This window comes from Mobula birostris, chromosome 8, assembly GCF_030028105.1.
Source record: "Mobula birostris isolate sMobBir1 chromosome 8, sMobBir1.hap1, whole genome shotgun sequence".
NCBI classification, from domain to species: Eukaryota; Metazoa; Chordata; class Chondrichthyes; order Myliobatiformes; family Myliobatidae; genus Mobula; species Mobula birostris.
The window spans coordinates 53,633,859-53,656,765 of NC_092377.1; the positions used below are offsets into that span (position 1 = coordinate 53,633,859).

Consider the following 22,907-nt stretch of genomic DNA (forward strand, 5'->3'; position numbering starts at 1 on the left):
TGACCTGGTTCCAAACTAAAGTGCAAGTACGTGCAGAGATTACCGGTGAAAGAAATGCTGAACACTTTTTTTGCTGTGGGCATCAATGCTTGGGAAGTCAAAAGGTTCTGATGTCAGGCATCATGGAATTCCTATTTGAAGTCAGCACTAGTATATTAGAGCTCAACTATGCTGAAGCCTTCAGGAATCTGCAGGGATTTTCCTTGACTTCAAGGGTTGCAAAAAAAAAGCTGCACCCACGTACATACGCCTCTGGAATACAAAATAGATAGCAGTCTCAGCAGGATATACTACAAGCAGAATATGCCAAGTGCAGAATATGCTGTTGGAAGAGGGAGAAGGAGGCGAAACAGCTCCCAGGAAACTACGTTGGATGTTCCAAGAGAGTAATTTTTCGACTTGAGTTCTAGCAAGGAATGGTTTATACACTAGTTACACTTCAGTGATTTCATAGTTATAGAAAAAAAACATTAGTTACCATTACCACTCTAAACCCCAAGCAGGGCAAGGACCACACAACCAGTGAAACTCCAGGTGACTGTGAACTTCAATGATCCTTAGAGCTCTGTTGAGGATACTTGAAACGTTATGCTTTTGCTGAATACCATTGCATCAACGAGTCAGCAGTGCTCTCTGTTGGGAGAATACTAATTACATTTCCCTCCCCCTTCCAAGAAAACAAAAAGCAAAGCAAACAAATGACTTGTCAATGATTACACACATTTCCATTGGGACAAGATCCAATTATTGCATGTATATTGTATTGCTGGCACCCATGTGTGAGCAATACAAGTAATTCCACTGTATGAGTAGTCAAATAATGGCTGACCAGAAGTGGAGTGCTTTGATTTCAGCAGTTCCAATGACTTCATTTGGAAGCAGTCATACTACGTTCATATGAGCCATTTCAAAAAAAAACAATTGGCGGCTGCTGGATCACAAGAGTTACATGCTCTTCATTTCAAACCTGAATTGACTGATACCACACGTGCATGTGCCCGGGAATGCAGACAACAAAAGTATACAGCACATGAAAAGTGATGGAGCACACCAAAGTATTCTGATCTAAAGCAGCCATACATATATGGCCCAGGGATTGTCGAGATTCACTGTCACCTCAATTCACTCACAAGAGTGTGTGAGCACCGCTATATGATGTGCAGCAGAAGAATGAGAGTAAGAGGAAGAGTAGAGCTGCTAGGACTTGATGTTTCAATCCCTATGGTAAGTTGGCACTCTCGATGTTGGCAGTGGGTTTGAAGTGGTGACAAGGAGGGAGGGGAGGGTAGGTATGTCATCGGGGTCATCAGGTGGGCACCCTCCTTCTTTGTGTTAGTCCTGACGAAGGGTCTCAGCCTGAAACGTCGACTGTTCCCTAGAGATGCTGACTGGCCTGCTGCATTCACCAGCAACTTTGATGTCTGTTGCTCCTTCTTTGATGTTTCGTTGATAAGCCCACGACATCTCCAGAGGGCTCAACGGTGCTACCTGGCGTCCCAGATACACCCCCCTCAGTTCCATACCCTCCTGTCTTCATCTTGCAGTCCAGTTGCTGTCTTTCCTTTTAATCCAAATCCAATTGCTGTTTTCTTCTGCTGCATTTGACAAGGACTTGATTGCTTGTTGGAAGGAGTGACCCCTCACCCCCATCTTCTTCAATAGACTGGTCGTAGATGTAGCAACGAATCCCCTGCATCCCACTTCTACAGGGAAAATCTTGGTCTTCCAGCCATTCTGGGCAGCTTCAGTTGCCAGTTCAGAGTACTTGGTCTTTTTCCTCTCATAAGCTTCTTCGGCACCATCTTCACATGGTACTGTCAATTCCACAACATATGCCAGCTTGGCTGTTGTGGACCACAGGACCATGTCTGGCTGGAGTGTTGTAGCTGCAATGTCTGGGAGAAACACAAGCTTTTTTTCCCAAGTCCACGTCCATTTTCCAATCCCGAGCAACCTGCAGAATGCTTACATCTTTTGATGTTATATGGTGCTCTGGAGGTTGGCCTGCTGGTACAAATCGTGTAATGTGGACATTTCCTGTCGATGTTTGTGGGAGAGAATTTGAGATGATTCGCCTCTGTTCCAAGATTGATGCCAGCTGTCTGAGAACTTGGTTATGCTGCCAAGTGTACCACCCATGGGTGAGGCTCGTGGTGCATCCTGTTAAAATGTGCCTTAGTGATCCAGGTGCTTGATAAAGAGAGCAAGCGGGGTCTTCTCCCCACCACTGGTTCAGGTTCTGGGGTGTGGGTAGAAGGTCATAAGTGGCTCTGATGACAAAACTAAGCCAAGATCCCTCCATCTCCCAGATGTCATGCCAGCTAAGTTTCCTCTTTTCCAGACCCTCCCAATTAGTCCAGTGGCCCTGATTAGCCATTGAGACAGCCCTGGCATGTCGCTCTGCCTCATCCTGTCTTCTCAACTCCTCCACCATGAGCCGTCTCTTCTGCACTGATGTTGCCTTGTGCCATTGAGGGGCCTTTGGGACAAGCCCGAGTCCAGCTCTCCTATGTTGGACTTGGCCAACCACATCCCTGAAGTGAAGAGCAGACTTAGCACTCTGAACAGCTTCAGATGGGGTCCACTTTCTCCCCGTTGCCACATGGGGGGGGGGGGTCGCTGTTCGAATAACAGTATCTTCAGATTCAGTGAGGGTTACGACCAAAAGCAGTCCACAGTAGGGAAAGAGGAACTGATCCATCGGCATTGGCCAGGTCGAGGAACAAGACATGCAGATCCTTTCCTTCTTTCTTAGCCATCTGGCTTTGATGCCATATGACGCTGGTATGTTCAAGGCATCCCGAGAAGCCTGCTATGCCAGCCTTTTGGATTGACGTATCAATGAACTGATTTTGTTTCAGATACTTTGTAAGTCTTTGTGCCAACACGCTGAAAAAGATCTTGCCCTCTATGTTCAGAAGGTTTATTTGGCGAAACTGCTCGATGGTGGACGAATTCTTTTCTTTCGGGATCAGAACTCCCCCTGCTCTTGTCCAGGCTTTGGGAATAATTTGCTTTTCCCACGCAACCCCCATGTTTTTCCAAAGGAGTTTCAGAACATCCGGGGTGTTCTTGTAGATACAATATGGAACACCGTTAGGGTCTGGCGCTGATGCCGATCTTGCCTTCTTCACTGCCTCTTTCACCTCGCTCAGCTTGGGAGGGCTGATGTAATCATACAGCCATTTTCAGACTGAGTCGTCTGTGAACACCTAATATGGAGACTGAGTACAATGTATCCAACCCATTCACTCACAGTCTTACACCTTTACTTCTTGTATTCCTCCCCATCACAGTGTCCACTAGATCACAATGCGAAGTAAAGATCAAAACAAATTTCTTCAAATCAAAATTGATAAGTCTATTTGCTTTATATAGAAGTATCGACAAATCAGCTACAGCAACCATTTTCTGAACCCTTTAGTTGGCCCTGCAACTCCTGCAAAATGTTCATCAGAGGCAACAACAGGTCTGGTAAAAAGCTACTGACTTAATGCAGAAGACCCAAGGCAACCTTCAACGTTCAAAGTAGATTTATGCAACCCTGAGATTCATTTTCTTGTGGGCATACTCAATAAATCCAATAACAATAATAGAATTAGCAAACAACCAGTATGCAAAAAACAAGCTGTGCAAATACAAAAGAAAAAAAACAATAAATAAGCAATAACTATTGAGAACATGAGATGAGGAGTCCTTAAATGTGAATACATTGGTGTGTAAACAGTTCAGTGATGGGGCAAGCAAAGTTCAGTGAAGTTATCTCATCTGGTTCAAGAGCCTGATCATTGAGGGGTAAAAATTGTTCCTGAACCGAGTGGTGTGCATCCAGAGGCTCCTGTACCTTTTTTCTGATGGCAGCAGCAAAAAGAGAGCATGACCTGGGTGGTGAGGTTTACTGATGATGGATGCTGCTTTCCTGCAATAATGGTTGGGAGGGCTTTACCCATAATGAACTGAGCTATATCCACTACTTTTTGTAGGACTTTCTGTTCAAGGTAATTGGTGTTTCCATACCAGGCTGTGATGCAGCCAGTCAATATTTTCACCTCCACATATCTGTAGAAGTTAGTCAAAGTAAAAATGTAGATGTCATGCCAAATGTTTTCAAACTCCCAAGGAGATAGAGTCTCTACCGTGCTTTCCTCATAATTGCACGTATGTGCTCAGCCCAGGATGCGTCCTCTGAAATGATAACACCATTATCATTTAAAGTTAATGTTTAAAGTTGCTGACTCTCTCCACCTCTGATCCTTGATGAGGACTGGCTCATGGGCCTCCAGAAGTCAATAATTAGTTCTTTGGTCTTGCTGGTATTGAATAAGAGGTTGTTTTTGTGGCACCACTCAACCAGGCTTTCAATCTCCCTCCTATATGCTAACTTCTCACTACCTTTGACTTGACCAATGACAGTGGTGTTGTCAGCAAACTTAAATCTGGCTTTGGAGTTGTGTTTAATCATGCAGTCCTAAGTGTGAAGCGAGTAAAGCAGGGTGCTAAGCACAGAGCCTTGTAGTATACCTGTGTTGATGAAGATTATGGAGGTGACGCTGTTACCAATTCGAACTGACTGGGATCTGCAAGTGAGGAAATCAAGGATCCAATTGCACAAAGAGTTACTGATGCCAAGGTCTTGAAGTTTATTGATTAGATTTGAGGGGATGATAGTATTGAATGCCAAGCTGTAGTTGATAAAGAGCATCCTGATGTATGCATCTTTGCTGTCTAGATGTTCCAGGGTTGAGTGAAGATGAAATGAAATGGCATCTGCTGTGGACCAGTTGTGCCAGTATGCAAATTGCAGCACAGTGTGGAGAAGCTATGGGTCTGAAAGGCCAGGATTTAGATTATATCATCATTGTGGTCATGGCTATATGCCCTGAAACGAAAGGAAGGCCTCTTACAAAGTGGCAACAGTAGGAACATGAAGGCTGAGAGAGAAAACCAGGGTTTTTGCTAATGGAACCATTGCCACCCCTTCAGGGCAGTGCTGTGCATTCTAGTAAAAGGGACCAACTTGGACATGTTTTCATACAAAGTAAAGCAACAAAGCAAACTGACCTTCAGGATTAACTGGAGTAGACAGCTGTCATATACAGTATGACCAACCCTGTAACTGGATCCAAAGTTACAATTCACAGCATCTCTACATGATAATGCAATCCTCTTATTTTGACAACTCCTGAGGCTGCTGTACATGTTAACCTCATTTGCAAAATAACCATTTCACCCATTACAAACTTGGAGGTACATCAACTATAAATTAAATGTTTGATCAGCTACATTGAAAAGGGCTATAAATATTTTCCAGTTAAAATAAAGGACCTTCCTGGAAAGTGGACATGGTCTATAATTAAGAATTATTTTGACACATTAAAATGTATCTAAAAGCCACAAATCCACAACAGCTTTTATTACCTTCAACGGGTTGTAATTCATCCACAATCAGCTTCAGATACTTTCCTCGGCGACTCACACGGACTGTGTGCCATTCATTATCATTGAGATTTTGTCCAGCATAAAGCATTTCTGGACCCTTGCCTGCATAACAATATGGCAATGGATTATTAGGTTTGTGAATTCAGTTTAGACAACATATTTTATTATTCTTGAATACAAAAGACTACATAAAATACTTGAGAAAAAAAGATTAGTAAAAGTTGCAGCTGTTTTTAATCATTATCTTACACTAGTCTACAAACAAAATAAGGGTTTATGCATAGTATATCATGTTTAATTAAAAGTACCAAAAGTACATTCATTGTTTGTCATGAATAGGCACAAATGTTTCCTTTACAACAGGAAGCTAATTATTTATTTGCTTAATGTAATTTTATACTGCAACGGTTTAATTCGAAAGAAAGCACAAGCACAGATAATGCTGAAGTTCCCTATTCACTAGTGCAGAAAAATTCTCGTTTCACTGGCATTTCGCCAGTGTTTTATTTCTCTATTACCATATCAAAATCCAAGAGTTCTATGTTAAATGTCTGTTCAATGGCATACCAGTTCTGTTTAATGATGCACCAATTCACACTGCTCCACCACTGTTGACAAAGGCTTTAACTGCTACACACTCTTGAATTCTTCACATACTTTTTTTCCCTAAGTAGCTTAGGTGAGTAACTGCAGTGCTGTTTGTAGATGGTATACACTGCAGTTGCAATGTACTAGTGGTAAGAGGAAGGGATATATTATGTGTAGAATATAAAAGTTGGGACGTCATGCTGCTATTTTATAAAACACAGGTAAAACCACACGAGTATTGTGTAATTTGGTGCCATAGTATTGAAAGTGCACTGGACATTCACCAGTTGTGTGGGCTTCACTGCAGGACATTGGTGATGTTGAGGGGTTGGTTACATTGGACTTCGTTAAGAAAGGAGGCTCAGGGATGATCTGATAGAAGTATTGTAAGAGGCATAGATAGGGTAGATAATTATTTTCCCATGTCCCATGATAGATGTGTTAGAAACAAAAGGCAAATGTTTTAGGTGAGAGGAAGATGTTTTAAAGAGCATTTGAAGGGAATGTTTTTGTTTAAACACTCACTTAACTATTCGTTGCATAATTGGATTAAATTTATAATGAAGTCTGAAGCCAAGTGATGCAGACAAAACTCAAACTGGGTATTGGTGAATAGATTCTGCTTGCCAGCACTGTGAATGGCATCATCCATATTTTTGCTAATGATTGAGAGTAGACTGACTTGGCAATTGTTAGCCAGATCAGATGAGACCTTTTTGTGAAAAGAGGTAATTTTCTGCATTGTGAAATGAATTGCCAATGTATGAACTGTACATGAACTGACTGACTAAAAACATATGCTATTCAAGTCTTCAGAACCACAAGTAGGATGTGGCTCTGAAAACAAAAAGTAGGATGTTGTCTGGTTCTCTCCGCTTTGTTATATCCATTCTTAGGTATTACCAGAAGTGAATAAAATTGGTCTCTGAGATGTTGGGGGAATTATTCTGGAAGCTGTGATGAAGTATTCACTCACAGCCTCTGATAGAACATAGGTTGCAAAAGGCTCAGCCTTTTGTGTTTACATGCTGGACTGTGTTTTGTTAAGTATTAGCATGTTTTCAGAATCTTTACCTCCCATTATATGATCAGTTTGGACACAATGAGCCAACATCCAGTTCCTATGCCTCTAAATAAACAGTTGGATTAATGCAATATCCTAAAATACTTATGGCCCTTTCTTTGCTATCTGACATGTTTGGTTCCATTTTGGTTTTTGTAGTGACTTCAGCTTACCAAACATAGATTTTACTGCACAATTACACCATGATTTGCACAAATATAAAATAGGATACATTAAAAAAAACTCACCGAAGCTTACTTTATCCATAATAATGTGTGGTCTTGTGCCATACCCTTCTCAATGAGTCATCATAAGTCAAAAAGCAATCATAATATTTCAGAATCATAGAAGGTTCTGACAAGAGTTGGAGGCCTATGATCCAAAGTGTCCATCTGAGCGACTGAGCATACTCACACCTTCCAATACAAGGTGTGTACACTTAAAGACAACAGCTCATCAAATGGATTTCCAATATGACAAGTGTTTTTGCCTTCACCATCTTTACAGGTGAAAAAAAATCATCCTTTAAAATTTTCTACTAATGTCTCTAAATCATTGCCACTTTGACCAATTTGATAAGGGTATTCTGCTTTTGCACTATTCATTTATTTATTGTAAATTGTAGTAGTTTTTTTTTGGTCTTGCACTGTACTCCTATCACAAAACAACAAATTTCATGTCATAGAGATAATAAATCTAATTCTGATTCCTTTCTATTTTAACTAGGCTCCCTTTAATTCCATACACCTTGGTTACCTCTTCCTTCCACCTTGTCTGTTTCAAAGAAACACATACTAACTCTAGCTTATCCAATCTTTCCCATTAGCTGCAATTACCTAGTCTTGGGAATAACATGGTTTCTCTGCAAAAATTTCATATCTGTAGTACAGTGACCAGAAATGTATATAGGTCCTAAACTGTGCTCTGATAAATATAGTGTACAAATCTACCAGACAGAGAAAAAAACAGGGAAATTCTACTCTAGTTTTCTGAAACATGAATATGAAAACATGTGTTAAAATGTTTTATTCTTTGTAAGAGTTATTCAGGTACCAAAATAGCTACATAATTAATATTTCATTGAAAAATCTTGTCTGGCCAAGTGATAGAATCATTCAAATAATGAAATTCCATTTCCGAGGGCAATATATGGAAGTGGTGCAATGATAGCTGACTGTAAAATAAATATCTTTATTTATTCCCATAAAGCACAGCTTCAAGGGCACCAATAACTGTTTCTAACACATCATTTCCATTATTATCCTACACAATATCCCTGTATATTGATTTGATAAGTTATGGTTTAAGTTTGCACTATTTTAGCAAAAATTGTAAGAAATTTCAGTTTTTTAAAAAATGTTGGTAAACACAGCTTTCAGATAATTGACAGATGCATCTGATATCACCTTAAAAACCACCAGGAAAATTAAATAAGGCTGGAGGAATGGCATACATGAATTTAATATAGTTTAATGAGAGCTGTTCACATTGGTACCGTGTAGACTAATGAAATTTGGCATATCCTTTTGACCTTGATCAAACTTATCCTTTCCAGATGAATCACATTTTAGTGTGGCAACTACTCTGTCCATGACTATAAGAAACTGCAGAGAGTTGTAGACAGAGCTCTGCATATCACAGAAACCAGCCTCCCCTCTATGGACTCTGTCTACAGTTCTTTGCCCACCCACCACAGATATTCTCTCCTCTCGCCCCTCTCATTGAGCAAAAGATACAAACGCCTCAAAGCACGTATCAGCAGATTCAAGGACTGCTGTGACATTATATCTTACTGTCTACATGCACTGGACTTTCTCTGTACTGTAACACTTTATTCTGCATTCTGCTACTGTTTTATCTTGTATTACTACCTCAGTGCAGTGCTGCAATGAACTGATCTATATGGATGGTATGCAAGACAGGATTTCCACTGAACCTCAGTACATGTGACAATAATAAAGCAATTTACCAATTTATTGATCCAATTTACCAATTTGTGCCTTTTTTTTGGTACAGTCACAAGAAAGTCATTTTCCCTTGAGAGGCACTCTATTGGGATGACACTCTGACATAGTAAAACACTTTTTCATCACAATGCTTAAGAGATCTGCTATAGCAATATTCATTGTGCATCCTGGGCATAGCATTCTGTGCCACAGATATATCAAGTAGTTTAATAATATACCCTTACCTACTCTTCCTATTTTTTGCTTTCCATCACATCAGTTCATGCTTAATTGCAATACCAAACTTCTGCCTGATCCCTACCCTGGACCACCTAATAATGTATTAGCCTGAGTCTAGAGTTGAACTCCAGGTCTGAGTTCTCAAACTGTTTGCTGGTCTCTTAGCTCACCTTCTCCCCAATCTCTTGCCTCCTTCTCCAATGATCCACAGCAGCTGATTGCAATCCTTCAATTATTTTACTTTAAAGTCCCAATCCTCCACAATAAAGGCCTGTCAGTGCATGGGTCCTAGTTAATAATATACAATACATTGTGCCTTGCTGTATCTGAATACTATAGTGCCATACTCTCAAACAAAACTTTCATTCCTTGCAGCACACTACCACATTAATAATATACTTAAACAGGCAGCCTACAGATTAGTGACATTAAGTGCATCAAATACAGTGGGCCTCAGCAATGAATAACCCAAAATTTTGAAAATTATATATTCCAGGCGATAGATATCACAATTCCTAATAAAATGTGCTAGACCAAAAATGAAGCCTGTTTATAAAGTACAAAAAACTATGAAACAAAGATAGGTGAAGGAAGTTTAGAGATTATGCATGACAATTAGCATGGACTGAGAAATATTGAGTATGGTTAAAACTAAATTTCTAAGGTAAACGATCTTATGCATAATTGTGAGGTAGTAGTGCAGTGCAACATGGTTTGTGGTCCTCTCAGATAACATCCATTTGTTGTAGTGAAGTATAACTGAATAACTAATGAAGTTTTTTTTTAATTCAACAAGAAATGCTTAAGAATCAATATCACCGGCTGCTGAATACCAAATTAATATAAGTTACTAAACTGCTGCACTTCATTTAGATCACTCTGTAAGGTCTCTTCATTCTTCTCTGCTGAGATAATGAGGACATCATGCACCTGGCGCTCTCTGGTTAACAAGTCTCAGGGAATGTAACTGTCTCACAGTTTGTTTCAATCAAAAACATATTCATGCAGAAGTGTGTGTGCACCCAGTAATCTAGCACTATGTTAATCGCTGAAAGCAGATAAAGGTTAAAGGCAAAGGTCTCCGAATTTCTTCTTCAATCTCATTTCATTTTAAAGCTAAAGAGCAATGTGTTTTGTATAAAATTGTGCCCATTCATGACTTACCATATTGTCTCAGAAAACTTAACAAAATTAGAACAATCAATAAAGCGAATATAACATGAAAAATATTTCACAAATTGATCTTACTATTCATTAATACACAGAAAATAGTCCTATTTACCACTAAATTTGTGCAACAATAAATTCACATTACATCAAAAAGCTTTTCACTTTACAAATAAAAATGTTTCAACATGCCAGTGTCTGTGTTATGTATTAGATAGAAATGTAGAAAGTAAGACTGGACTGTGACTTCAAAATAGCAATTTAAGCTAAATATCACAGAAGTAAATTTATTGTAGAAATCCAGACTATATATTAACTTATTTTGGTGTTGATATAAGGAATTAACACTAAAAATCTAAAGAATAAAGTATCTTCTATTCACCTTTTATCACCATTAACTTTGTTGAATACTGCAATACTTGGAATGAAATTTTTGAATACCAACATTATCTCTGATTGTTAGAATGCTGGGGAAAAATAAATTTTCCAGTATTATGATGCGTTGACTGGAAGAATTATTTGTTTTTACTGAATGAAATTACTTGACCCTACAATTAAATCACTTGCAAATTTGACTGGTTGGCTGAAAGGAATGGTTATGATTTTCTAAATGTAACAGAAACACGTTTAGAAATAAATACATGAATAAAATGTTGACATACCATTCTACCTATAAATTGACAGTCATGGTTACAATAATGCAATTATGGTTCAAGTACTCTCAAAAATGTACTCTAGATTTATGCAATGATCAGATGATTGAATTATAGTTCATACAACTTTCTACTAGATAACTTTCACAGAGACAAAGATATCAAAATCACCAAGTCCCCAAACCTTACAGAATACACGGGTAAGTTGTTCACATTTATATTTCAGATATGTGAAACGTTTCCAGCATTACCAATACTTCAGATTTTCAGACATAGTTAGATTCTGCATCTCACAGATCCCGCATGTTTTATTAAATTCACCTTTCTGCTTTCTTCGCCTTCCTCCATCAGACAGATCAGTTATGATTAACAAACATTCAGAAGAAGGCAGATACAGTGGTGATAGAAACTTTGTGAACTCTGTAGAATTTTCTCTATTTCTGCATAAGTATGACCTAAAATGTGATTAGATCTTCACGCAAGTCCTAAAACTAGATAAAGAGAACCCAATTAAACAAATAGCAAAAAAAAATACACTTGTTCATTTATTTATTGAGAAAAATGATCCAATATTATGTGTGTTTGTTGGAAAGGGTATGTGAATCTCTGGGTTAATGTCTGCTACAAAAGCTATTTGGAGTCAGATTTTCCAATCAATGAGATGAGATCAGAGATGCGGGTTCTAGGGGTGCCCTGCCCTATAAAAAAGACACACAAAGTCAGAATATTGACAGAACCTACTCTTCTCAAGAATGATCTGTTATATGCACCATGACTTGATCAAAACAACTTTCTGAGGACTTTAGAATAGGAATAGTCAGCATGGCTTTGTCAAAGGCAGGTCGTGCCTTACGAGCCTGATTGAATTTTTTGAGGATGTGACTAAGCACATTGATAAAGGTAGAGCCATAGATGTGGTGTATATGGATTTTAGCAAGGCATTTGGTAAGGTACCCCATGCAAGGCTTATTGAGAAAGTAAGGAGGCATGGGATCCAAGGGGACATTACTTTGTGGATCCAGAACTGGCTTGCCCACAGAAGGCAAAGAGTGGTTGAAGATGGATCATATTCTGCATGGAGAACAGAGACCAGTGGTGTACCTCAGGGATCTGTTCTGTGACCCCTTACTCTTTGGGATTTTTATAAATGACCTGGATGAGGAAGTGGATTAGATTATTAGATTAGATTATGAGGACACTCAGTTTATTGTCATTTAGGAATGTATGCATGCATTAAGAAATGATACAATGTTCCTCCAGTGTTATCACAGAAAAACAGGACAAACCAAAGACTAACATTGACAAAACCACATAATTATAACATATAGTTACAGCAGTGCAAAGCAATACCATAATTTGATAAAGAGCAGACCATGGACATGGTTAAAAAAAAAGTCTCAAGGTCCCGATCGGCTCCCGATAGTCCCCGATAGCAGGTGGCAAAAATGAGAAACTCCCTGCCATAAACCTCCAGGCACCAACAACTGCAGATGCATTGGAAGCACCTGAACACAGCCGATACTGAGTCCATCTGTCCGAAAACTTCGAGCCTCCGACCAGCCCCCCCGATACAGCCTCTCGAGCGCCATCCTCTGCTGAGCGCCTTCGACCATGCCCCAGCCGCCGAAACAAGCAAAGCCGAGGATTCAGGGCATTCTCCTCCAGAGATTCTGGACCACACAGTAGCAGCGGCAGCAAAGTGGGCATTTCAGAAGTTTCTCCAGATGTTCCTCCGTATGCTCACGTCTGTCTCCATCAAATCAGAATTGTGCACGGTATCCTACTTGACACATAACAGATATCATTCACCGGAGTGGCCTCCTACAAAGGGATAGGTTACTAAATCTGCTGATGACACAAAGGTTGGGGGTGTTGTGGATAGTGTGGAGGGCTGTCAGAGGTTACAACAGGACATTGATAAGATGCAAAACTGGGCTGAGAAGTGGCAGATGGAGTTCAACTCAGATAAGTGTGAAGTGGTTCATTTTGGCAGGTCAAATATGATGGCAGAATATAGTATTAATGGTAAGACTCTTGGCAGTGTGGAGGATCAGAGGGATCTTGGGGTCCGAGTCCATAGGACACTCAAAGCTGCTACACAGGTTGACTCTATGGTTAAGAAGGCATACAGTGCATTGGCCTTCATCAATCGTGGGATTGAGTTTAAGAGCCAAGAGGTAATGTTGCAGCTATATAGGACCCTGGTCAGACCCCATTTGGAGTACTGTGCTCAGTTCTGGTCACCTCACTGTTGGAAGGATGTGGAAACCATAGAAAGGGTGCAGAGAAGATTTACAAGGATGTTGCCTGGATTGGGGAGCATGCCTTATGAGAATAGGTTGAGTGAACTCAGCCTTTTCTTCTTGGAGTGATGGAAGATGAGAGGTGACTTGATAGAGGTGTACAAGATAATGAGAGGCACTGACTGTGTGGATAGTCAGAGGCGTTTCCCCAGGACTGAAATGGTTAGCATGAGAGGGCATAGTTTTAAGGTGCTTGTAAGTAGATACAGAGGAGATGTCAGGGGTAAGTTTTTTACACAGAGGGCGGTGAGTGCGTGGAATGGGCTGCCGGCGGTGGTGGAGGCGGAAACAATAGGGTCGATTAAGAGACTCCTGGATGGCTACATGGAGCTTAGAAGAATAGAGGGCTATGGGTAAGCCTAGGTGGTTCTAAGGTACAGACATGTTTGGCACAGCTTTGTGGGCCGAAGGGCTGTATTGTGCTGTATGTTTTCTATGTTTCTATGCTTCTAAGAATTGTAGAGATGCATGAAGCTGCATAAAGGCTACAAAAGAATTTCTAAAGCCCTGAGTGTCCATCAGTCCACATTGAGAGAAATTGTCTACAAATGGAGGAAAATCAGTCTGTTGCTACTCTCCCTAGGAGTGGGGGTCCTCCAAAGAACACAATGTGCAATGCTGAAGGTGGTGAAAAAGAACCCAAGGGTAACAGCAAAAGACCTGCAGAAATCTCTAGAACTTGCTGAAGTCTCTGTTCATGTGTCCACTATTGAAAAACACTGAGCAAGAATGGAGTTCATGGAAGGATACCATGGAGGAAACCACTGGTCTCCAAAAAAAAAAACATTGCTGTACATCTTATGTTTGCAAAAGACCTCCTGACTGTTCCACAATGCTTCTGGGACAATGTTCTGTGGTCAGGTGAGTCAAAAGTTGAACTTGACAGAAACACACACTGCTATGTTTGGAGGAAAAAGGGCACTGCACAGCAATACCAAAACCTCATCCCAACTGTAAAGCATGGTGAATGGAGAATGATGCTTTGGTGCTCTTTTGCTGCCTCAGGGCCTGGACAGCTTGCAATCACTGGGGGAACATTGAATTCAAAATTGTATCAAAACTATTTTTTCAGGAGAATGACAGGGTAACAGTCCATTATCTGAGGCTTGATAGAAGTTGGATAATGCAACAAGACAATGATCCGAAAGACAAGAGTAAATCAATAACATCATGGTTTAAAAAGAAGTACATTTGTGTTCTGTATTGGCCATCAAAGTTCTGACCTTAATCCTATAGAAATGTTGTGGAAGGACCTGAATCAAGCAGTTTATGCAAGGAAGCCCACCGACATCTCAGAGTTGAAGCAGTTTTGTAAGGAGGAATAGTCTAAAATTCCTCCAAGCTGATGTGCAGGACTGATCGACTGCTACTGGAAAAGTTTCGTTGAAAGTTATTGCTGTACAAAGGGGTCACACCAGTTACTGAAAGTAAAGGTTCATTTACTTTTTCCAAAGAATACATGTAATATTGGATCATTTTTCTCAATAAATCAATGAATAAGTATAATGTTTTGTGTTATTTACTTAATTGGGTTCTCTTTATCTTGTTTTAGGAGTTACAAGAAGATCTGATCACAATTTGGGTCATATTTATGCAGAAACAGAGAACATTCGTCAGGGTTCACAAACTTTCTAGCAGCACTGTATGGTATCATCTACTATAATCAGAAAAGAAACACTGAGAATCAGTGATGATTAAAAAGCAAACCTCAAATGTAAGTGAAATAGTACATAATTATGAAGTGGTAGCTTGGAGCAATTTGGCTTGTGTTCCTCCAGGTTATATTCAAGAACAGACAGTTCCAATAGCATTTGTGTCACTCTGATTCTGCTGGGTTTCCTTTGTTCTGTGCATCTTTCTTTGTTGTCTATACACAAAACACACTTGCTTTCTTATTTCTCCAGTTCTGATGAATAGTCATCAATCTGTAATGATAATTCCAAGTTTCAACACCTACCGCCTGATCTGCAGGGTACCTCCTGCGTTGTCTGTTTCTATTTCTTTTTTCCAGCAAAGCTTTTCAATCACTCTCTGCTTGCTAACTCAACAATGCCTGCTTTGGGTTTCACCAAAAGACACTTGGTTCCAGCCAGTATGAAAATATTGGTCCAAGCACGAATCGAAGAGCTCAATTTCAGAAGTAGGGTGAGAATAACTATCCCTGATGTTTAACCAAGAGTGGCATTAAGCCCTGATAAATCAGACATCAATGGACAAGAAGTAAACATACTCTCACAAAAGAAGATATTCATAGTTGTTAAAGATTAATCATTCAAACCCCAGGACATCAATACAAGAATTCCTCAGGTAGTTTCCTAAGCCTAACATGTTCTCCTACTTCATCACTGATCTTTTATAAAATTGTTTGTGGAAAATAATTGCACAATGTGTGAGTACATTATTAATTCCTTAGTCAATAAAGTGGTCTATGCAGAGATGCCTCAATATCCAAGAAAACATTCAAACATAGACAAATAAAAGGCAAAAACAATATTTGTGACATGAAAGTGCCAGGGAATGACCATTGTTAACAAGAAAAAGGGTCCAACAATCAACTATTTGAGCAATGCTGAGCCCACATCAATATCCCAAGGTCAGAAACTCAACTGGAACAGCCACTCATTGTGTAGGTACAACAATAAATCAGAGTCAGAGTGTGGTGAATCTGTGGAATTCATTGCCATGAACAGCTATGGAGGCCAAGTTATTGGTGATATTTAAAGCAGAGGTTGATAGGTTCTTGACTGGTAAGGGTGTTAAATGTTACAGAGAGCAGGTAGGTGAATGGGGTTGAGGGAGATAATAAATGAGCCATGATAGAATGACAGAGCAGTCTTCATGGGCTGAATAGCATAATCCTGCTCCTTTGTCTTCAGTCAGAGGCTGAGTATTTGGCAATGAGGGACTCAACCTTTGATACTGGAGAGTCTTTCCACAAGGCACAGATCAAGAATGTGATGGAATACTTTTCACTTACTTGAATGAGCATGGCTCTTCAAAGTTCTAAACCATTCTGCTTGATAGGCACTTTTTCCTCCAGTATGATCAGTACAATGTGTACAAAATGCAGATTCTCACAGCGGGTACTCTAACATCATCTCCTATCAGCAGATGCACAGATGCACAGAAACACTACTACTTGCAGATTCAACTTCAAATTGCACAGTATTCTGACCAGGAATTAGTGTGCCATTCTTTCATTGTTAATGGGTCTATATCTGGAAAGCTGTACCCAATACAGTGACCTCCATCCGATGACTCACCACGACCATCTCAAAGAACAAACAAAAGCTGGCTTAATTGACAACACCGACAAAAAATAATGCATATAAAAAAATCCTTTTGATCTTTAACTGAAACAAGTAATTAGGAAATGCCAATGACTGTGGCTAAGAAGGCATACGGTGCATTGGCCTTCATCAATTGTGGGATTGAGTTTAAGAGCCGAGAAGTAATGATGCAGCTATATAGGACCCTGGTCAGACCCCACTTGGAGTCCTGTGCTCAGTTCTGGTCACCTCACTACAGGAAGAATGTGGAAACCATAGAAATGGTGCGAAGGAGATTTACAAGGATGTTGCCTGGATTGGGGAGCATGCCTTATGAGAATAGGTTGAGAGTGAACTCGGACTTTTCTCCTTGCAGTGACAGAGGATGAGAGGTGACCTGATAGAGGAGTACAAGATGATGAGAGGCATTGATCATGTGCCTAGACTAATTCCGCTAGACGGAGCAGAGTGGTGGTAGAGGGGAACTGATTAGGTCTGGAATCCAAAAAGAAGTGTAGAGCTTTAAGACCTTCCTGATGGGGGATGGAAGTATATAAGGACTGGACATCCATGGTGAAAATAAAGCGGTGGGGGCCAGGGAACTTAAAATCATCAAAAAGTTTAAGAGCGTGAGAAGTGTCACGAACATAGGTCGGAAGGGATTGACCAAGGGGTGATAAAACCGTGTCGAGGTATGCAGAAACGAGTTCGGTGGGGCAGGAGCAAGCTGAGACAATAGGTCAGCCAGGACAGGCAGGTTTGTGGATCTTGGGTAGAAGGTAGAAACGGGAAGTGCGGGGTGTGGGAACTATAAGGTTGGTAGCAGTGGATGGGAGATCCCCTGAGCGGATAAAGTCGGTGATGGTGTGGGAGACAATGGCCTGGTGCTCCTTAGTGGGGTCACGATTGAGGGGTAAATAAGAGGAGGTATCCGCGAGTTGTCGCTGTGCCTCGGCAAGGTAGAGGTCAGTACGCCAGACTACAACAGCACCTCCCTTATCGGCGGGTTTAATAATAAGGTTAGGATTAGTGTGGAGGGAGTGGAGAGCAGAGCGTTCCAAAGGAGTGAGGTTGGAATGGGGACAAGGTGCGGTGAAGTCGAGACGGTTGATATTCTGGTATCTGTCCCCCACTTTTCCTTCGCTACATCGATGACTGCATTGTCGCTGCTTCCTGCACGCATGCAGAACTCGTTGACTTTATTAACTTTGCCTCCAACTTTCACCCTGCCCTCAAGTTTACCTGGTCCATTTCCGACACCTCCCTCCCCTTTCTAGATCTTTCTGTCTCTGTCTCTGGAGACAGCTTATCCACTGATGTCTACTATAAGCCTACTGACTCTCACAGCTATCTGGACTATTCCTCTTCTCACCCTGTCTCTTGCAAAAACGCCATCCCCTTCTTGCAATTCCTCCGTCTCCGCCGCATCTGCTCTCAGGATGAGGCTTTTCATTCTAGGATGAGGGAGATGTCTTCCTTTTTTAAAGAAAGGGGCTTCCCTTCCTCCACTATCAACTCTGCTCTTAAACGCATCTCCTCCATTTCACGTACATCTGCTCTCACTCCATCCTCCCGCCACCCCACTAGGAATAGGGTTCCCCTGGTCCTCACCTACCACCCCACCAGCCTCCGGGTCCAACATATTATTCTCCGTAACTTCCGCCACCTCCAACGGGATCCCACCACTAAGCACATCTTTCCCTCCCCCCTTCTCTCTGCATTCCGCAGGGATCGCTCCCTACGCAACTCCCTTGTCCATTCGTCCCCCCCATCCTTCCCCATTGATCTCCCTCCTGGCACTTATCCGTGTAAGTGGAACAAGTGCTACACACGCCCTTACACTTCCTCCCTTACCACCATTCAGGGCCCCAAACAGTCCTTCCAGGTGAGGCAACACTTCACCTGTGAGTCGACTGGGGTGATATACTGCGTCCGGTGCTCCCGATGTGGCCTTTTATATATTGGTGAGACCCGACGCAGACTGGGAGACCGCTTTGCTGAACATCTACGCTCTGTCCGCCAGAGAAAGCAGGATCTCCCAGTGGCCATACATTTTAATTCCACATCCCATTCCCATTCTGACATGTCTATCCACGGCCTCCTCTACTGTAAAGATGAAGCCATACTCAGGTTGGAGGAACAACACCTTATATTCCGTCTGGGTAGCCTCCAACCTGATGGCATGAACATCGACTTCTCTAACTTCCGCTAAGGCCCCACCTCCCCCTCATACCCCATCTGTTACTTATTTTTATGCACACATTCTTTCTCTCACTCTCCTTTTTCTCCCTCTGTCCCTCTGAATATACCTCTCGCCCATCCTCTGGGTCCCCCCTCCCCTTGTCTTTCTTCCCGGACCTCCTGTCCCATGATCCTCTCGTATCCCCTTTTGCCTATCACCTGTCCAGCTCTTGGCTCTATCCCTCCCCCTCCTGTCTTCTCCTATCATTTTGGATCTCCCCCTCCCCCTCCAACTTTCAAATCCCTTACTCATTCTTCCTTAAGTTAGTCCTGACGAAGGGTCTCGGCCTGAAACGTCGACTGCACCTCTTCCTACAGATGCTGCCTGGCCTGCTGTGTTCACCAGCAACTTTGATGTGTGTTGCTATAAAGAAATGCTGTAGACTTCTCACAGCATTGAGAATGAAACTGATCTTAGACAGTACTGTGGGAAAGAAACTGACTAGGTGTAAACTAGCCGAGTGTTGTGTGCTACCGTTTGACTGGTAGTATTGCAGTATTAGAACAGCAATATATTAGCAGCTATAAATTCCATTTGCTAGCAAAATTATTTCAAGAAAAGCTGGTCAGAGGGTAATAATGCCATCCAGATAAATAAATTTTGCATTTAGGTTATAGATAATCCAATTGTTATATCAAATCAAAATATTATTTTCCTGTTTTTTTCTCTCTGCAGCTTAATTCCTAATAGAAGTATTTAAGAAGTTAACATACTTTAATAACAAATAACTGTCAAAACAAAAAAATTAAGAGTGAAGTCTTGAGCTATTAGATTCTGCAAATAATAATCTGACACTATTCCCAGATAAGTTTTCATGGAGCAGACATGATGGGCCAAACGGCCTAATTCTGTTCCTATGTCTCTTGTCTTCAGGTGCAATAAAATATTGGAAAAACAGGCTTTCTCCAACTTTTTTTCCTGCACTGACTGACAATTTAAGGAAGAGAAGCAGAAATAGGCCAACCTCATAGCTGGTCTTCTATTGCAACCACCACTTTTGTTCAAAGTTTGAAGTAAATGTATTATCAAAGTACATATATGGCATCATGTGCTACCATGAGATTTATTTTCTTTCAGGTATTCATAGCAGGTAGAATGAAACACAACATAATCAATGAAGAACTACACATAAAAATGAACAAACAACCAATGTGCAAAAGACAACAAATTATGTAAATACAGAAAGAAAAACAAAATAATCAGAATAGATAAATAACCAACCAAACAAATAAATAAATAATATTGAGAATATGAGTTGTAGAGTCCTTGTAGGTGAGTCCATAAGTTGTAGAATCAGTTCAGTATTGGGGTAGTGAAGTTATCCACTCTGATTCAGAAGCCTGATGGTTGTGTTCAAAGATCAAAGTAAATTTATTATCAAGGTACATATATATCACCATATACAATCCTGAAATTCACTTTCTTGCAGAAATACTTAATAAATCTAATAGGCATGATGGAATTATTGAGAGATCACACCAACAGGGCAACCAACCAGAGTGCAAAAGACAACAAACCGTGCAAATTTGAAAAGAAAGAAAAGGGAATACTAATAATAATAATAATCATAATAAGCAATAAATATTGAGAACATGAGACTAAGAGTCCTTGAAAGTGAGATTACAGGTTGTGGGAACAGTTCAGTGATGGGCAAGTGAAGTTGAGTGATCCTGATGGTTGAGGATCCTGTTGGTTGAGGGGTAATAACTGTTTGCAAACCTGGTGGTGTGAGCCCTGAGGCTCCTGTTGCTACTTCTTGATGGCAGCAGTGAGAAAAAAAAGCATAATCTAGGTGGTGGGGGGGGGGGCTGATGATGGATCCTGCTTTCCTGTGACAATGCTGCATGCAGATGTGTTCAAGGTGGGGAGGTCTTTACCGGTAATGGACTGGGCTGTATCCAGTACATTTCTGTAGGATTTTCCACTCAAGGGCATGGACGTTTCCATACCAGGCTGTAATACAGCCAGTCAATATACCCTCCATCATACATCTATAGAAGTTGGTTAAAATTACAGATGACATGCTGAATTTTCACAAGGAAGTAGCAGCAATGCTGCACTTTCTTCGTAATTGCATTTGTGTGCTGGGCCAAGGCGAGGTCCTCTTGAAATGATAACACCAAGGAATTTAAAGTTACCGACCCTTTCCACCTCTGATGAGAACTGGTTCATGAACCTCCAGTTTCCTCCTCCTGTGTTCAATAATCAGATCTTTGGTCTTGCTGACAATGAGACAGGTTTTCACTCTTTTCTGCTCTGTTCCCATGATTTTTTTTTAACAGGCAAAAGTATGTCAATCCCCATTTTGAATGCAATCAATGGCTAAGCCTTTTCGGCTCACCAGTGAGGAGTATTCCAATCCTCTGATCAATTAAAGATTCTAAGTAGAACGAGGAGTGATCTGTTAACTTCATAATGTATTTTTCCATAACAGGTTCATATCTACAAATGTGACTTCTCCGTAAATTATTTTAAATGGATCATATTCCGCATATACATAGATTTCTGGTTTCTGCTGCTAGTGTGCAGATTTTTCCCAAAGTTATAAAATTAACATCAATTTTTTTTTTGAAGTCAAATCTTCTGCAGTTGAAAAAAAGGGAGGTGATAAAAAGGGCAACAGAGGGCAACTTCTCCAAGTCCTTCTGCGAAACAGTTTAAATTCTTCATTCTAATGCCTCTTCTTTCCTTTTGAAGGCGGCTGGGGTCCTGTCGGAGCTACAGCTGCGATTCTTCACGGTGGTGGGTTCCCGCTCTTGGAGCCTCTCCGAGCGGCGTTTCTGATGTCTCCAGACTTGTGCAGCTCTGTGGACCCATTTCCCTGCTGAAGCATCGTGGGAGATCAGATCATCAAGACAGTGGGTGCAGTTGTCAGAGGCCTCTGCCCTCGAGCAATCATGCTCTCTTTTCGTGGTGTGAGAGTGTTTGCTGCTTATTGTCAAGTTGATCAACTTAAAATAAAAGTGATACTTCAGACTGTAACATTGAAACAGTGAGCTGTTGGTCTCCCTTGCCGCTGTGACAGAAGGCTGGGGGCTTTGCTATTGCTTAGATGCCAGATGGTGGGGAGCTGAGGCAGGTGAAGAGAGGGAGGAGGGTCATGCTTCATTGCTGGATGAACTGACAAAGCTCATGTCTAACAATTCACACAATGGTAGCAATCTGTTTATGGGATGCATCCACATTTGCATCACTTCAGAAAGTTGGAAAACATTGTTTAAATTTGTTTGCAGCCAAAATACTGCATAATTAATTTCAAAATGCTTACAAATAAAGTATTACTTCAATCTTACACTCAGTGGCCATTTTGTTAGGTACAGGAGATACCTAATTAAGTGGCCACAGAGTGTATGTTCATGTCTTCTGCTGCTTAGCCCATCTACTTCAATGTTTGACACTTTATGCATTCAGAGATGCTCTTCTGCACACAGCTGTTGAAACGTGTGGTTATTTGAGTTATTGTTGCCTTCCTATCATCTTGAACCAGTCTAGCCATTCTCCTCTGACCTCTCTCATTAACAAGGCATTTTCTCCCACAGAACTGACACTCAGTGCATTTTTTTTCACACCATTCTCTGTAAACTCTAGAGACTGATGTCTATGAAAACCCCAAGAGATCTGTTTCTGAGATACTCAAACCACTCCATCAGGCACTAACAATCATTCCACAGTCAGTCACTTCAGTTACATTTCTTCCCCATTCTAATGTTTGGCCTGAACTACGAATGAACATTTTGACCATGTCTGCATGCTTCTGTGCATTGAGTTACTGCCACATGATTGGCTGATTCGGTAATTGCATTAATGAACAGGTATACAGATGTACCTAATAAAGTGGCCACTGAGTCTATATGCAAGTAGGTTGATGGTTTAAAATAGCTTCAATAAATCTTTTTCTACAATTGAACACAACTTGTAGTCTTACAGAGTTGAGCAACACAGCAGTGCAGCTGGTATACTGTGCTCATATAGCTCCAGCAATCCCAGTTTCAGTCCT

At 40.9% G+C, this 22,907-nt stretch overlaps 1 protein-coding gene across 1 annotated transcript in view; it reads right to left on the bottom strand.

Moving 5' to 3' along the window:
- Positions 1-22,907, bottom strand: part of nrxn1a (neurexin 1a) — a 1,764,001-nt gene that overhangs the window by 785,121 nt on the left and 955,973 nt on the right. The window contains exon 14 of the mRNA XM_072265192.1: positions 5,419-5,541. Within this exon, the coding sequence (XP_072121293.1) occupies positions 5,419-5,541 (123 nt within the window). The remainder of the gene's footprint in view (positions 1-5,418; positions 5,542-22,907) is intronic.